Here is a 17,255-nt window from a genome sequence, read left to right as displayed (position 1 = left end):
GAATCGAACCCGGGACCTTCGGCTCAGTAGTCAGGGTCACTAACCACTACGCCATTCGGTCGTCGAAAAAATAAAGACAGCATTATTTTCTATGTTATAAAAATCTTACTAATAAAACTAGGTACCCTACCCTGAAAGCTACAAAAATATCACATAGGGAATATCGGCTGGTGACACTTCAGCAGCACCATCCAGCGACTGCCATGGAAACTCAAATATAAAGCTGCGTACAGACCGGCCAAACGACCGCCACGAACGGGTTTCGTTGACCTTCGTTGCTGCAATCTGCCATGTATTAAGTATGATAAATATCCATCGTTGGGCGTTCGTTGGGCATTCGTTGGGCCGGTGTGTACGCAGCTTAAGGCGAACTTATATTGCACATAATTAATTACAGAATACGGAATGTATAAGAATTACGTTAAGGTACATTAGCCTCATCAAGTTTACAGTATCTTCGCCAATGCTGCTAAGCTTTCGAGACAAAATAAAGACTTGCTTCGTAGACGAAACGTATTTAAACTTAACCATAAATAATATCTGACCATTATCCAATGATTTATAAAATGTAACATAAAAATCTGTTCATATAATTTGATTCAAATAAATGTGTTTGTTCTGAACTACCAACAGTTTTGTCGATATTGCACCACACTCTTGCAGACAGTTTACAGTTTCCCCTGCATGAAGGGCTTGAGGTGCTGGTGGAAGCTCTGGTTGACGGGCTCCGCGTTGAGGGGGCTCTTCAGCGCCTCCTCCATCAGCCGCTCGTACACGCGCCCGTCGTACGCACCCAGCGTCGAATGCAGGATCTGATGAAAGGTAAATAAAACATTTTATAAGCCTATTATTTAGTCGTAAGTCGTAGCTCTGTTTTATGCAGTAGTTTTACCGTTATTTTATAAGTCAACTTTTGTAAACCGTTCAAAGCACGTTATTTTGTGAATTAAAATTTAGTCTTCTCTCTATATATATTATCTTTTTAAAAACCAAATTACTACAGGGGTAGAAATCTGGCAATTGAACTGAATTCTCCCCGATATAGTCCTATAAGGGCCTCTACTGGCCACTGCGTCCCTCGCATAGATGCCTATCGCAACAGAATATGATAAAACAAAAGAAAATAGCCAGTGGTAGAACATTGAATACATCACTCACCTCGTCCCGTATGTCAAAGGCGTCGACGAGCCCCACGGCGTTGGGCCTGATCTTCTGCAGCAGATCCTCGTACCAGGTCTGCAGCTGCTCGATGTCGCGTTCAGAGATCGACGTGTACTGAGGAACAAACGTATTCGCTTTTGTGATATTTTTTTTACATAAAGGGGTAAGCCAAGGGGCACTTTCAAAATCATAAACGATAGTAAGGTATCTTGGTCCAATTTTCCTGTGTTATTTTTCTATTTTATTATGTGCTTATGCTGTAATCAGCTTCTTTCCTTCAGACTACAATCCTTTAACAACAGTTTTACTTGCATATCAATAAATGTAACGTGGATACAACTATACATGGATTCCATCCCAAGAGCTAATGCTGATATTGCGTCTCCCATCATGAATTTTTGGACATCATTCGTAACTCCCGTGCTATTCCCCTTCTGCTTACACCACCTATACACTCACCCTCAACAGATCACCAACACGCTGCAGCGCCCAGTACACGATGTACAGGTCGACCAACTGCAGCAGCACCGGGCGCAGCGCCGGCGACGCGCGAGCTGAGACCTTCTCCGTCTCCTTGTAGTAGGTCTGGAGGAGGATCGCTCGGCAGTGCGCCTGGGAATTGAAGGAAGTGGTGTGTGTTGAGTTTGCTGGGGAGAATGTTGTTTGGTCGATGTGTACAGTGAGATGGGATGTGGTCACGGGTTTATGGCTGCCGTTGTAGCTTACTGAGATCGCGACGTTAAATTTGACTTGCGTAAATATGCGTATTTATAAAATTATAGAGTTAATTTCGTTCTGCAACATTATTTTGGCACAAAGCTCACGCTACCGCTGTGGCTTATGGTATAAGATAGAGATACAAAAATACTATTTCATAATATTTCAACTATTGTTTAAATAGGTATTAATAAATAATACCTCGGAGGCCGATGTAAGTTGTACAGAAGTCATGTTCCACGCGTCTTCGTATGGGAGTCCGTTCTTCTGACGCTTCTCGATGTTGGCCACGCATAAGGCAATTTTACTGTAACAAAAAGATTATAATTTTACATTCAATTTATTTTAAACTCCTAGCCAAGTTAGAACTTTCCTCTATCTTGGTCATCAGACCTATTAGATTCTGAGGCTTATGGAAAAGAAAGTGCTCTTGTGTACAAACTTGAGATCTACATATGTATAATGTTTGTATGTAATAATATAATTATGTACTCTCGATCAATGATCGAAGATTTTATAATATTATCTTGTATCACTTTCAAGAACTCGAGTACCATAATACTCACATAAATGTATCTACCATTGCATCAAATATAATCTTTATACACAAATAATGTTTCACATACCCAGCAGCGACCCTCTGGAAGCCTACGAGGATGCCCTCGATGGTGTTCTCCCAGGGCGGCGAGCGGCGGCCCGCGCCCACCGCCGCGATGTACGACACGGTGGGCGTGAGGGAGTGCCCGCCCGCCGCCTGCTGGTGGGCTTTCACTAGGAACCTGGAAGGATTGTTTTGGTTATTTATTTGATTTGATTAGATTTAGTTGCTCTATCTAGTGGGTCTATATAGGCTTAAAGCCCTTCCTTCATTGGAAGGAGCCCCTACTTCAGCACTGTGGGGACATGATGTGATATTTATTTAAATTTGAATGGGTCTATAGAAGGTTTGGTTTTCCGGTGTTACTTGCATATACTCGAAACACAATAAAGACGAGGTATAATTATACCAAATGTAGGTAAAGCATCATTCACGAGAGTTGAGTAATAACTAATCATAATGATAGGAGCGCTCTTATTCAGAGCGAAGTCAATGCCTCTACACTCTCATTATCCGTCTAGTGCATTTAGTCCCAACTCCTACCCCAAACCAGTGGTCTAATTCCTCATCACTACTCACCTGGCAGTCTGCAGCAGCAGCACGGTGTTCTCGCCCTCGTAGGTGCAGGCGGCGGTGACCAGCCCGTACGTGAGCGGCAGGTTGGACGACAGCATGTAGCCGTGGCCGCCGCACGCCAGCCGGCACCGCTCCACGCACTCCGCCGCGTCTGCCGTGCTTACTGCTTTGAGGCAGCAGGATAAGGCGTGTAGCTGGAATGGAGAAGAGTGGTGGGTTATAGGTGTAGTTGAAGAAAGTGGTATCGGACATATGGAACCCCGGCTAGAGTCTAGCAAGTCATCTATTAAGGTAGAGAATGCTCTTAGCATTAAGTCCACCTGATTGTACATTTACTTTTGTAAATTGTGCAATAAAAGCATAAATAAAATAAAAAAATAAAATCGTCCGAACTGTCCGTAAGCGACTCTCTAGGCGCCAAGCGCTCAATGCAGCCGGTCGCAAAGATTTTAGCACGTTTGTTATACTAAGCTAGTATCTCAGTAACTAGCTAGGGTCTAGACTAGACAATCCGCCACCATGTCCGGCCCTGACCTTTTAGCACTTAGACAACGTAAGGCTACGTCCGCACAGGCAGGAGGTTTGCTTAGCGCCAAGCGAGTCGCTTAGCGTGTATCAATGCGGCCGTTCACGAAGATTCTAGAACGTTCATTTTACTGAGCTACTCGCTTGGTAAGTCGCTAGGCGCTAAGCAAACCTCCTGCCTGTGCGTAAGGAGCCTAAGACTGCTAGTATTACCTCAGGCAGCCGGTCCAATTCTCCGGCATCTAACTCCGCGGTGACGTTGTTGTACATCTCCCACAGCCACGTGGCGGAGCTGCGGAAGGCGTGCACGGACGCGATGCCGATGAACAGCTTGTGCTGCTGGGTGAGGTAGTCCAGGATCTGGGGCTCCGGCTCACTAAGGGATAGAGGAAGGTGTTAGGTATTGTGGATAGAGGTAACTTAATAAGGGAGGGATTTTTTAGCACTTGATAAAATGGGACAAATAGAATTATAGAATAAAAACTTTATCCGGCCTGCCTTTATTACATGGCCTAATGGTCTTATATACCTGAAGATAGAATAGAGGTCTTATATACCCTAGGTGTACCTATTGAGTAGAGTGGCGAGACCACAGACCTGTATTTGAGTAGACAACGCAAGTGCATGTACTTCGCGTGTAAAAAGGGAGATAAATTATCTTCCTTTAGCGCAGTGTCATTAGGGACGTTCCTAAACTAAATCGTTCAAGTGACGTGACTGACGTGACAGTAGGTCACAATGAATGAGACAAGCGTTGTCTATTCAAATACAGGTCTGTGGGCGAGACAGTATCGTAGAAATTGACCGAGTGCACGGCCGAGGACACTGTCTCGGCTCTACTCGGTAGGTGTAATCAGGGTAATACCCCGGTCTACTCACTACTTTAACATTCCTATTTACCCCAGTCTACTCACTTGGGTTTCGGCTGCGACTGCCTCCTGACGGCGGAGTATCGTGTTGCTATAGTGACGGCCTTCGCCATGTAGTTGCACATGTCGTTGACGAGTACCACGCGCACGAACATCATCGTGCCGTACGTGAGCTTCGAGCTGGGCGAGTTCACGTATGTGCCGTCCTGGAATGAGGGGGAAATATTTCTAATATTCATATAAGGAACATGCTTTTTCGCCGGCTTCGCAACCTTTGACACGTATTTAAAAGGGTTTTTAGTGGGAATTCTTCGAATTAACCCTCAGGGGTACTGTAGTGCATTGCAATTTTTCAAATCGATCTAGAAGTTTCGGATCCTATCCCATACAATCAAATCATTCATGCGTTCATCAATCATCCAACTTCAACAGTCTACGTGTTTAGTCCCTTACCTTACAAGTTCGAAAGTAATAGAGGGGATTCAAAGAATTACTGGTCGAATTTTTTTTACGTAGTAGTCATCATAACTAATTCATGTTTAGCTACCATAGCATACTTTGATAATGCTCAATAAACTTAAGAAACAAATATGTAAAACAAACAATAAATCACCACACCACACAACCAGTAGTGCGAGAAAGGTCACTGACCGAGTGACCGAGCCAACATTATACATTGTTATCTCTTATTTTTGTAATAACATGTACATTACGCCCGTACTTACAGAGAAACTCTCATGAATATTTATAATCACAGCTCTACAATGATGTGATCTTTGGCCTACACATTATTACAACAAAGACAAAAGGTAGATTCGTATTAAATACTTCCGACAGGGGGTTTTATGAAGTTTTATCACAGTCGTTTACTCAAGTAGATCATAACTTTTTTTCAGCTCAGACCCAAACAGCAGCCCTACAACCATGACTCACCTCTAGAACCTTAGAGTTCTTCATAAGCATGTGCTCCCGCGGAATTCGAACATTCTCGAAGCCCAGGAATCCATTGTTGGTGCCGTTCATGCCAAGCTTGGCTCCAATCTCGCCAACCTTCACGCCAGGCAGCGGCATGTGGGTCTCTTCATCACGAAGCTGCACGATGAACGGGTGGATGCCGTGGCATTTGCCCTTGGTGTAGAGTTGGGCCACCACCACCGAATAGTTGGCTGTGTGGGCCACTGGAAACAGAGTTTTGTTGAATTAATTTCTTTGGGTTACTTACGTTTTGTTTTTCTGTTGGCGATATGAGGTTTTATTTATTTATTTATTCATACTTTTATTGCACAATTTACAAAAGTAGATGTACAATGAGGTGGACTTAATGCTAAGAGCATTCTCTACCAGTCAACCTGCAGGAGGTTCAGGAGCAGAAAGTAGGGAAGTGCAAAAAAATAACAAAAATCGCAATCAATCAATGAATCTCACAAAAAAAAAACCTACACAAAATCTACCATAATTATACCTACATATATATATAAAAAAAATTCACGAAAGGAGCCTCTTCAAGTAACATATCAACTGTACTTTATATAGGTACCTATGTCCGAGGCATCTTGGGCAGTGAGCGACTGACGATATTCTGACTGGCTAATCCTTTAACAACGGTGACAGACTTTAGACGCATTCTAGTGTTTATCACAGACTCGCTAAAAAGAAGAAGTCGACATAACTTACGAAGCTTTTGTGAATGTATTTTGCATCATTTTATGGAATAGTATACAGGGTGTTGCAAAAAGGGTATACTAAGCCGAAACCTACATGTGCAGCATGGTATATCTAAGCCCGAAACTGAAATCAGAATTTGAAAATTCGCGAAAAAAAAATTTCATTTTCCATAGAAACTTTGTTGGTCACGTGACTTTTTACTATGGAAAAAAATTTTTTTTTTCGCGAATTTCCAAATTCTGATTTTAGTTTCGGGCTTAGATATAACATGCTGCACATGTAGGTTTCGGCTTAGTATACCAATTTTACAACACCCTGTATACCTAGGTATGTGTTAAATACAGCAGCTTATCAAGTGACTGCGAAACAATAAACAGACTTGAGTTAATTTATTTTTACGACTTACGAGCGGCACTAAACGATTATAGGCAGTGATTACTAATTAAATTTATAATGTATGTAAGTAAGTAATTAGTTTGTAAAAATAGTATATAGGTATAATAATGATACAGAAGCTATATTGTGCATTATTAAATAAACTCTCGCATTAACAATAAAACAATGCTAACAAGTTTATATTTATTTTTTATTACGTTATTATATTTTTTCACTATCTTTATCATATTTATTTTACTTTTATATATCAACTAGCTGTTGCCCGCGAGCTTCGCTTCGCCTTAAAATTATTTTGCCGTGGACGACTCCCGAACTACCTACCCAATAACATGCCATGGTGGTATTAAATTAGATGAAAGTTGACAAATAAGTACGAAGATACTTGACTAAAAATGATTTTCATGACTTCATTGAGCAAAGACTTGTATAGCAATGGCAGAATAGTAATTTATAAATGTTTAATTTCAAGCATCTAACTTATGCAGTTTTGGTTTTTTTCATACTACTTATTTTTTTTCACTTTAACTCCCATTTTTCAAAACAAAACCATAACTTTACTAAGGTGTGCAGACATGTTAGATTGAAAACATCTAGGTATCTTGCAATATCCTATTGTAACTAAGCTTTACGGCTGTTTTTACAGCATGCAGATTTCATCACGCACGTGGGATAGCACGCCATTTTCCCGCATCTCGTGTGCATATTCCACGCGTTACAATGAATATTTGTATGAACGCGTGCGGGGAAATCCCGCATGCGTGATCAAATCCGCATGCTGTTAAAAACAGCCTAAGTTAATGCCGAATTTCAACCGCGCAACTCCGGTTTTTGTGGGTAAATACGGTACCTAAGCTACGTCCCTTCCAAATTTCAAGTGCCTACGCTACGTTTAGCCTGTGCGTGTCAGTCATGGGAATTCCGTATAGAAAATCTTTGCACATTTTACCTAAAACACCTACGTAATAAGTTTCATAGTTTTATCTTCAAAAATGACGCATAAGAACCAAATGACAATGAATGAAACCTCGTATTGAAAATAACAGCCGTTTATTGATTTGTTTTCGAGGACCTTATTAACTCACTGCAAATACATACAAACTATAAGTACATGAGCTAAAATCAAACCATACCGCGATCTATATCCGATCCGACAACGCCATCTAGGAGCGGACATAGCTACTATATAAATAAAACTTCTAAAACTCAACACCTATAAAACTTTCAACCCCTATATTACACGCCCATGGGGTTATTTTTTTATATGCTAATTATTATTTTTTCGTGATTATGTAGTGCCTAAATACAAAATATAATGGTTTTATCTTCAAAAATGACGAACTTCATACAAAATATGAAAATATTTCATCCACTCACAGATCGAAGTTTCAAAAACGCTAGAACCAAATGTTTAATTATTGCTCATCAAGTGCTTAAATATAAAGTTTATTTAAAAAAAGATCTACCCCGGCCGGGAATCGAACCCGGGATCTTCGGCATAGCAGTCAGGGTCACTTACCACTACGCCAGATTTTTATCTTTTAAAATTAAGTATTCACATACAACTTTTAACCCCCCCTTTTAACCCCTTACAACCTCCGTTTCGCAATAAAAAGTAGCCTATGTTCTTTCTCAGGGTCTAGACCATATGTATACCAAATTTCATTCAAATCCGTTCAGTAGTTTTGGCGTGAAAGAGTAACAGACAGACAGACAGACAGACAGTTCCGGATATAATCAACAGATGGCACTAAAAGCGCAATACAGAGAGCTTGTATAGAACCGAGCTCAATTAATATGGAATTCTACATCGCGGTATTAAAGTTTTTCAGTTGTCTGAAATAAATACAAAACCTAATTTAATAAATCTATTCTATAGTAGGAGAGTCAGACAGTGACTTTCGCATTTATAATATTAGTTAGGATAGTAGTATCTTCATTTTATTTAATGTATATATCATACCCGTATAATTATTTTTAATTAATGAGCCACCTGTCAAGCATTGGTACAGTTCTCCCATATTAATAATGCGCATGCAAATCTTCGCAAACTGTCGTATTCCCGGAAACACCCGAATCAGTGCCTTAAACAAAGCACTTGCATTTTGATCCTTGTTCGAAAGAAATAGTAGTCAATATCATGTGACACATAATCGAAAACAATTTGGGCGGTCGGTGGCTGTCACCGATCAGTCAAGGGTCTCAAGGTCAAGATCAATATTACTTTTGTGGAATTATAATGAGCTGCAATTACACATCGTTCTTGTTATTTTTTTCAAATGCAATTTAATTTCAACTTTAATTATTTTTGACGATGCCATATTATGAGGCACATTTAAGAATAAAATATGCGTCACATTGATAGACTTCACTTTAAAGCCACACCCAAAAGACCAAGTTTGTAATTGTAATATCATTGTGAATGATCAGCGCTGTAAATACTTTTGAACTGAGATTTTAATGTAAACATTTTTATTAATGTGAAATAATCAGTGCTGTAAATACTTTTGAACTGAGATTTCAATTTTTTTATATAAACCTGTGTTTGAAATCCATTTCTCCTTATAATATAAACCTTGTGTTATTCAAACCTTCTTTCATCCATCTTTACATCAGCTTCAGTAAGACACTTGAAAAGTACCTACTGTAACATTTTCGAAGTAAATTTTAATATTATGGAATATTATGAATTATCGAATCAAAATTCGTTACTGATAAATCAATTATCTCTTTTAGCACCAATTACATAATTCTACTAAAATTTCATGAAGAAAATGCACTTAACCACTCTAAATACATAATAGTTTTCTAACGCTCGGGAATACGACCGTTGCCGAACAATGACGAAGATTTCTATGTGCATTATCAATTTTGGGGAACTGTAAATACTTTAGAAATAAACTACTTATCAGACTACTCACGATACAGGCCTAGCCTAGTGTGAGGGTCACTGACACATTCATAGGAAAAACATCACCAATATTATTATTTCAATTATTTCTATTACTACTATTTGTGAATTACTCAAAATTCTTAAGTTTTTTGATATATTTTTTTAAATAATATTTAATTTTTAAGTTAAGTTCAAATTTTAAGTTCTTAAAAGTTTTAATATTTTTGTTTTATGTTTTAGATGTTTAAATTTTATGTTTTCAAGTTTCTCAGCTTACATTTTTGATTTATTTTAAGTATGGTGTCAATAAAGACTTTTTTTTTGTTTTTTTTTATTATTCCGGGGTAAATAGCCCCCTTTATAAATTTTTGGAGTAATATTCATAATATCGTGTAAGTTGAACGCTAAAAAAGACGTGAGGTATAATCTAGAGGTGGCAAATCGGACAAGTCAAGTTATGGTATGGTCCGGCTAACTTGATACTTTGGACTTCGATCGGTTACATTCGTGTAGAGTTTAATGCTTACTTAATCGCCGGCGAGCGTCTGGTAGGTTAATATTAGGATACATAGAAACTGGTTTCCAACGAAACCGATCCAATTACGTCATAAGCTCGCTACAACCAGACCAAGACCATACATAGAAGAGTCCCGTTAAATAATAATGTCCAACTGTGATTTTCTAATGGGCACAGACTTTTTAAAAACCACAAGAAAGTATTATAAAGTCCTGGCTAATGATGCAGATGTGTGTTCTAGACTCTATACTATGAGGTAACAGGAAAATAGCAATAATCATCATCATCAGCCTATAGCAGTCCACTGCTGGACGTCTCTACCAAAGCACGCCACTGATGCCGCATCCAATCATATCCTGTCCCACACTACGTTTTACGTTTGCCTAGTAATAATATCTATAGTTAAGTATATAAAAAAAACTAAATACGCATACGTGTTCATAGTCTCATACCATAACAGAGAGAATATCTGTAAATTTCAGTTCCTGATAAGATTATCAAGTAAAACCATTAATCATCGACACCGATTATCCGTGAACGTTACTAATTGATATATTATGAAGAATGGCTTAGATTTAGTTATTTAAAATACGTTTTACCTAATATGACAAATACACGACCTGCATTTTCTATTGAAGATACAATAGCCAGTCAAGTAGGTATGTAACATAGAAGCATAAAACAGTATTTTAACTTTATAATTAATGTATTTTAATTATTTTTCATCAAAATCGGTGGAGACGTTAAAAATGTACTCATTTTCAATAACAATGTCAAGAGGTCTTCAACTTCGGTTCAGTTACACAAAATATCAACTTACATCCGCCGGGCCACCACTTGTAGGAGGTGAGCGTGGGACTGTTGAGCACAAACTCCTTGGTGTTGGGGTCGTACGTGGCCGTGGTCTCCAGCCCTCGGATGAAGGTTCCGTGGCCCAGCTCCGTCTGGAATAAACGACCATGGTTTAACCGGTTGAATTCCGTGAAATCAGTCTATAGTGAAGAAAATCTATAGTGTATAATGCGATATCGCGACGTGGGGATGCACAAGGTTAAGGCCTATTAAATCGGAGAGTTATGCACTTATAGCAATAGTGGAACCGCAGCATATTACCGCTATCAATATAGCCTATGTGTCAAGGCTTTAAATATGCCTTGAAGCATAGGGGGCCGACGCCGGAGCCGCCAATGTTTGTTTTGATATGTGCGGAAGATGGTTATACCTACAAGAATAAGAAGCCATTTATTTCCCAAAGTACATTCCGTATACAGTTGTGTTTCTAACTAAATATTAAATGGTTCTACCTACGTCGTAGTAACGGCAGTCAGCGAGTGTTCATTAACAGGCAAATCCTTTCACCACGATGATACGAATAAAGATTTTTTAATTTGATTTGTGTTGCACTTAGACGTCTATGGTTGCACTAAGTACGTTATAATGTCATAGGTGAGAACTATAAGCATCAATTAGGCGCAGTGCGTGTTCCATTGTGAACTTGTAAATGTATTATCATCCGTCTAGCTATAATTATTATGATGGATATTTGTAGCATCATCGAAGACATCAAGGCTATCTAAACAATAACTTTGCATGGGAAGCTTTGCCTTAGACTAGAACCGCACATCCGTATTATTTTATTTACCTAATCATTTTTTATTTGTTAGAAGCAGTAAATACACATTGGATTCTCAAATGATTTAAAATTAATTAAACTGCAGATTTCTCAGTAGGTTGTTTGTTTTAATACCTTTCGTGGTTTATGTGTAAAATATAAATTAGCATTTATCGGATTAGATATTTATGATGTATAGCTGTTCCCGCGAGCTTCACTTCGACTTAAAAAGTTTTCCCGTGGGAATTCCGGGATAAAAAGTAGCCTATGTTCTTTCTCAGGGTCTAGACCATATGTATACAGAGACCATATATTATGTGTTCAGTAGTTTTGGCGTGAAAGAGTAACAGACAGACAGACAGACACAGTTACTTTCGCATTTATAATATTAGTTAGGATTTAAGTAGGTACCTTTTAATACAGATAAATTTTTCTTTTAGAATAATATTTAAACATGGAGTTCCGTTTTAATTGCCAATATCTTATCTACCTAATTATTGGTATCACTAACCACTATCTACAATATGTTAATCCCAATTTGCTATCAATTCAATCAATGTAAAAAAAAACAATGTTAGTTAAATATAAGAAAGAGTTTTGAATGAATCTAGCTGGCTATAGCTAAGAATAAATTGAATTTTAAAGATAAATATCTTAACTTTGCTTATTATATCATAGGTTAAAGTTCAATTAACAAGTATTCATACCTATTTACCTATACTAATAATTTTATGACCTTCAAATACTTAATAGGATAATAATAATGCTAAACATAAACTGACCTGTGCATAAGTTCCAATGATGCTGCAGGTGAAAGCCCTTCCGATCCAGTAGGCTTGTTGCTCCACCGTGGCCTGGCCCATCAGGGTTGGTATGAACATCACATAGTGCAGGGTCAGGGGTGACCCATCGTTCAGGATAGCTGACCCCAAGTAGCCACCAAGCACCTCCCTGTTCCATAATGTAGATTTTTATGTGTTTCGGCAGGGTACTGTTTAAGCTTTTATCAACAGACCAGGGTAGTAACAAATGTGTAGGTATTACAAACAAAAAACTTTTTACAACACAATACAGATTCCATACAAACATTGAACATAATATTACACTAAACAACACCTCCAACATTTCGAGGAGCACATTTTGTAGAACAAAATTTCCTTCCTTAAATAAAAACATTTCAGTGACAAATTGGCTGATACATATTATGAGAAGCAGAGCTCTTCCAAAGATCACCACAATGTTGGGAAGTGTAGCAAGCTTATTATATAGAGGCAGTTCATACATTTGAGATAATGCATAAAGGTTCCATTTTAGTAAGCCAGGTGCTGGCACTTACAATCCTACAGACAAAACAACATCAATACCAACCGGTAGTTCTCCATGCCGGTGTTCTCCTCTTCCTGCAGGCGGCGGATGAGCTTGAACAGCTTGCAGGCCTTCTTGACAGCCAGCTCGTACTTCTCCTTGTGGCTGAGGTACTCAGACGGCACCTCTTCCAGGTGGATGCCCTCATTTAGAACTACCTCCTCTGGGAAAACAAAATGGTTTTACTTTTTCATTCTTTTTGTGAGTTTTGGTATTATGAGGAGCAAGGGTAGTTAAGTTACTTTCTTATTTGATAACTTTTCTTAGACTCTATTTTCTACTTTTTGTTTGAATTGTTCTAGTTTAAAATCTAAATTTTAATGTTGAATGAAAAATGTAAACTCTAAATTAACATATAATTACAAAGCACTGATGACTAACTAAAAAAGTGTTGGCACAAAAGAATTTAGACAATGAAAGTTCACAAAATTTATTTCCATTTGTTTGTAAGTTCCCATGTTTAACAAAATGAACATGCTAATTGTACCTATTAGAAAATCTTTAATCTTGTACAAATATGTAAATAAATCTTTGTGTTTAGGTTTTAAGACTTAAGACATTTTAACATTATGTAAATACCTCTCTTTTTTCTCTCTTGAGTCTTTTCTTCCCCTCCATCAATGAGATGTGTGAGTTCCTGTGTGTTGAATGTGCACTGATCTCTCTCCCTTTGCAAATCAGCATTCACCTTTTTGGGTGTGTTTTTCATTTTCACTTTGATTGTTGTTTACTTTCCTATTCGATTATACGTAATTTCGCGACTGAACGCGAGCTATAAACTGCGGCTACTGAGTTGAGCGGAGATAAAAGAATACGAATGTGCCGTCTGCTGGGGTTCAACGAGCAAACTTGTTTTTATTAATAATCCGAATAACGTGACGCGATGATTACTCTATCGCTAACTTATCTTCAGACTTGTCGTAGTATCAAAATATGCTCTTTCACATTACCCAATAGCCCACAACCAAGTTTCACTACGTATTTTAATGAGATTATAATTTTCAATAAAAAAAAACGAGATTCTGTAAAAGATATTTTGCTTAAAAGTATGCTACATTAAATTTATTAGCGCAGATATTACGTGGTTACAATAAATTATAACTTTTGAAAAAGTTGGGAAATTTCCACAAATTCACACACCAATACCAACAACATATTAGTGATGTATGATCGTTCAGACGCGCTTTTGTTTGTCGAATATCGATACGATAGATGCTATCTAACTGCGAATGCGTATTGGATCGATTAAATTATTCCTTCCTGTAAAAAACTAAGTACCTATGTGGAGAAGGTCTGGGATAGCCAGCAAGCTGTTAAATTAATTATGGTTGGATGTTTATAATACGAGGTAAATATAACGAAAAAAAAATATTTTCAAAATGAATTTTTACATAAAAATTTAATATAGATCTACTATCAATAGTCTGTCATATCGTGTAAACAACATTTTGTACCTACATCCTACAACTTCTAAGTTCTATGTAAACGTAATGTTTGAATAAAAATTATCGAATCTCTATTTTACACATCACTAAACTGTAGCAATAGCATAGACAACATAGATGAATTGTCAATGTCAAATGAAATGTCACAAGTGACAACTGACCTTCCTCACAGAGTAGGTGCACTGTAATGAGACCGCCTTACACGGGTCAAGTAAATATGCATGAGGGATTAGGTGCATTACTTGCCTTGCCATGAGCTCATACATTATGGAAAAATAAATATCAATGAAAAGCATGAAAAATGCTTATTTTTTAATGGTTTTGTGTTTAGATTGGTGTATTTTTTTTTACATTACCGGTTCATACTAAATCGATCGATTAAAGTATTATTACCGGTTTTTATGACAACACTACATAATCGGCACGATTCTCTCCGCCATATTTCTTTCTTGTGTGCGTTGGATCCATCTTCGTCAAGATGAGGTTAGTTTTCTTTAAAAACTGTGAAAATACTGGATTTTACAACCAAATTAGAACCTATTTGTGCTCTATTAACTGTGACGGACATTATTGATAAATAATAATGGTTCAAACTATGGATTTCTCAACATTCACGCTGTGGTAACGTTATCGGTGTGCTGAAGCCATGTGGTCATCAACAATTTTTCTCTATTTTCAGTTCCCTCAAACTACAGAAGAGGCTAGCAGCCTCTGTTATGCGATGTGGTAAAAAGAAGGTGTGGCTTGATCCCAATGAGATCAATGAAATCGCTAACACCAACTCGAGTAAGTATAAATAACCAAACTTATCATGAATGTAAATAGAGACAAGTCGAAGACAAACCTACTCAATGCGTTGAAATAGATAAAAAAATATGTAATGTGGGTAGTTTTAAGAAGTGTGGTATTCCAAGAGCTCACTAAAGATGCCGTTTTCTACCTTCAGGACAGAACATCCGTAAGATGATCAAGGATGGTCTCGTCATCAAGAAGCCCGTGGCGGTGCACTCCCGTGCTCGCGTCCGCAAGAACACAGAGGCCCGCCGCAAGGGTCGTCACTGTGGGATGGGTAAAAGAAGAGGTACCGCTAATGCCAGAATGCCTCAGAAGGTAAACATTTTGTCAATTTATTTTATGTATGCTTGTTGCTGGCTTGTGAGACGACAGGAGCCAAGAGGCAGTACACTTACTGGCCATTTTCATCTTTATTTGCCTTTGTTATTGTTCGGGGGTATGTCAACTACTTCTACAAGTTATCCTCCATAGGCAATCCTTTACCTAAGCCTGAATAATTAGTCTTACTTAGTACTTAATCAGTGCCAAAGATAAATCTTGCATGTGGTATCGCATAAAAATGTGGAAGTCCAATTATTTGGAGTTGGGTGCTATAGGTAGAGCATATCTTTGAAGTTGCTATGTGTCTCTCTGTGAAAGATATCTGAAAATGCATTTCATCTAGTGGTCTATTTATTTGGCATCAAGTAACCTGTTAAGATACTTAACACGAAGTGAACTGTTATAGGTATACTTTACTGCTCTTGTATTGATATTTACTAAATCCCACTTCTGGAAAGACTTAGAGATCCTTCTGTCACACTATCCACCTGCCACCATACAAATAAAACAAGAATTAACATAGAATTTTAAATTCCTTCCAGGAACTCTGGGTCCAAAGACAAAGGGTTCTCCGTAAACTGCTCCTCAAGTACAGAACCGCCAAGAAGATTGACAGACATCTGTACCACGCCCTGTACATGAAGGCGAAGGGTAACGTGTTCAAGAACAAGCGTGTCCTCATGGAGTACATCCACAGGAAGAAGGCGGAGAAGGCTAGGACTAAGATGCTCAGGTAAATGTTTATTTACTTTGTGATGGTTATGTTTATTTACCTACATAGCTTGTTATCATCATAGTCCCCTGCTGAAAATAGGCATATACCAAGGCTTTCATCAGAATCAAGTCTGTGGCAATGGACACTATGTACAGTGGCCTGCACAAAAATGTGACTGCTCCTACACCTGTATAACTATTGTCAATGCTTGAACATCACTGCACTTGCCTCATTTTAGCCACAAACTGAAGTTCATTAGCTGCTATTCTTTAACAAATGCATTCACTGGCATTCTCATGATGATAAGACCTTCAGCTTGGTCCAAATGACTGTAACATTTGATCCATAGTATCTGAATGGCATTCTGCCCATTTGCAGATTATAATCTGTACACTCTTCATGTAGGTTTTTTTAAGTAACTCAGGGTGGGTATTGAGAGACCTACATTATAAATTACTTATAAATTATGACTTGCAGCAATACATATAACCAGGCAAACCACATTGTCACTTTTGTTGTTTATGCTGTAACAAGTAGTAGAGAAAACAACAGTATTCCAGTGTATAAAATCCTGTCTTATTTAGATAGATAGTTTATTCTTTATTTATTTTGTACACAAGAACAGATTATTCAAAGCTTACATACAAACACATAGGTACAAAAAAGGCGGTCTTATCACTAAAAGCCATTTTTTCAAGACAACCTTTATTCTTATTTAGTTACTAAACCATTCCTTCCTTCCCTCCAGTGACCAGGCGGAGGCCCGTCGCAACAAGGTGAAGGAGGCGCGCAAGCGGCGCGAGGAGCGCATCGCCGCCAAGAAGGAGGAGCTGCTGCAGACCTTCGCCCGCGAAGACGAGGCCGCCGTCACCGCCAAGAAGTAGACTAGCCTTTTTAAGTTACATACAAAAAATATGATCCAATAAATGCTTTGGGTTGACGTTTTGGTTTTATTTTGAATAGTGTTATAGTCCTATTGTATATTAAGTCCTAAATATAAAATTGTGTTAGTGGCTTCAGATGAAATCAGGTAGGAACCTTCAGATGAAATCAAGTAGGAACAGCTAGCAGTAGTAATATTTTTTATG

The 17,255-nt window shown here is 38.2% G+C and overlaps 2 protein-coding genes across 2 annotated transcripts; one reads left to right on the top strand and one right to left on the bottom strand.

The window, feature by feature from the left end:
* Positions 1–67: 67 nt before the first annotated feature.
* LOC105398033 (probable peroxisomal acyl-coenzyme A oxidase 1) lies at positions 68–14,038 on the bottom strand. Its single transcript, XM_038112891.2, has 13 exons — positions 13,471–14,038; positions 12,895–13,054; positions 12,309–12,477; positions 10,735–10,858; positions 5,380–5,624; positions 4,492–4,652; positions 3,791–3,953; positions 3,056–3,246; positions 2,505–2,657; positions 2,080–2,185; positions 1,621–1,773; positions 1,159–1,275; positions 68–812 (listed from the first exon to the last, which is right to left on the bottom strand). The coding sequence occupies exons 1-13, from the start codon at positions 13,598–13,600 to the stop codon at positions 669–671; spliced, it is 2,016 nt and encodes a 671-aa protein (XP_037968819.2). The 5' UTR covers positions 13,601–14,038; the 3' UTR covers positions 68–668.
* Positions 14,039–14,668: 630 nt separating this feature from the next.
* On the top strand, positions 14,669–17,107 carry LOC105397948 (60S ribosomal protein L19). The gene is made up of 5 exons (XM_011569976.3): positions 14,669–14,819; positions 15,016–15,122; positions 15,283–15,446; positions 15,995–16,185; positions 16,916–17,107. The coding sequence occupies exons 1-5, from the start codon at positions 14,815–14,817 to the stop codon at positions 17,049–17,051; spliced, it is 603 nt and encodes a 200-aa protein (XP_011568278.2). The 5' UTR covers positions 14,669–14,814; the 3' UTR covers positions 17,052–17,107.
* Positions 17,108–17,255: the final 148 nt, after the last annotated feature.

Source organism: Plutella xylostella, chromosome 5 (genome assembly GCF_932276165.1).
Source record: "Plutella xylostella chromosome 5, ilPluXylo3.1, whole genome shotgun sequence".
Taxonomy (NCBI): Eukaryota; Metazoa; Arthropoda; class Insecta; order Lepidoptera; family Plutellidae; genus Plutella; species Plutella xylostella.
This window is presented reverse-complemented; position numbering and strand designations above follow the sequence as displayed.

Excerpts from the sequence above, each read along its gene's own strand:
- LOC105398033 (XM_038112891.2), bottom strand. The coding sequence starts at position 13,600 with ATGAAAAACACACCCAAAAAGGTGAATGCTGATTTGCAAAGGGAGAGA. Across the intron at positions 10,859-12,308 it reads TCATTGGAACTTATGCACAG|ACGGAGCTGGGCCACGGAAC; the intron begins GTCAGTTTATGT and ends CGTTTATTCCAG. Across the intron at positions 2,186-2,504 it reads TTCCAGAGGGTCGCTGCTGG|TAAAATTGCCTTATGCGTGG; the intron begins GTATGTGAAACA and ends TTTTTGTTACAG.
- LOC105397948 (XM_011569976.3), top strand. Across the intron at positions 15,123-15,282 it reads AATCGCTAACACCAACTCGA|GACAGAACATCCGTAAGATG; the intron begins GTAAGTATAAAT and ends TTCTACCTTCAG. Across the intron at positions 16,186-16,915 it reads GCTAGGACTAAGATGCTCAG|TGACCAGGCGGAGGCCCGTC; the intron begins GTAAATGTTTAT and ends CCTTCCCTCCAG.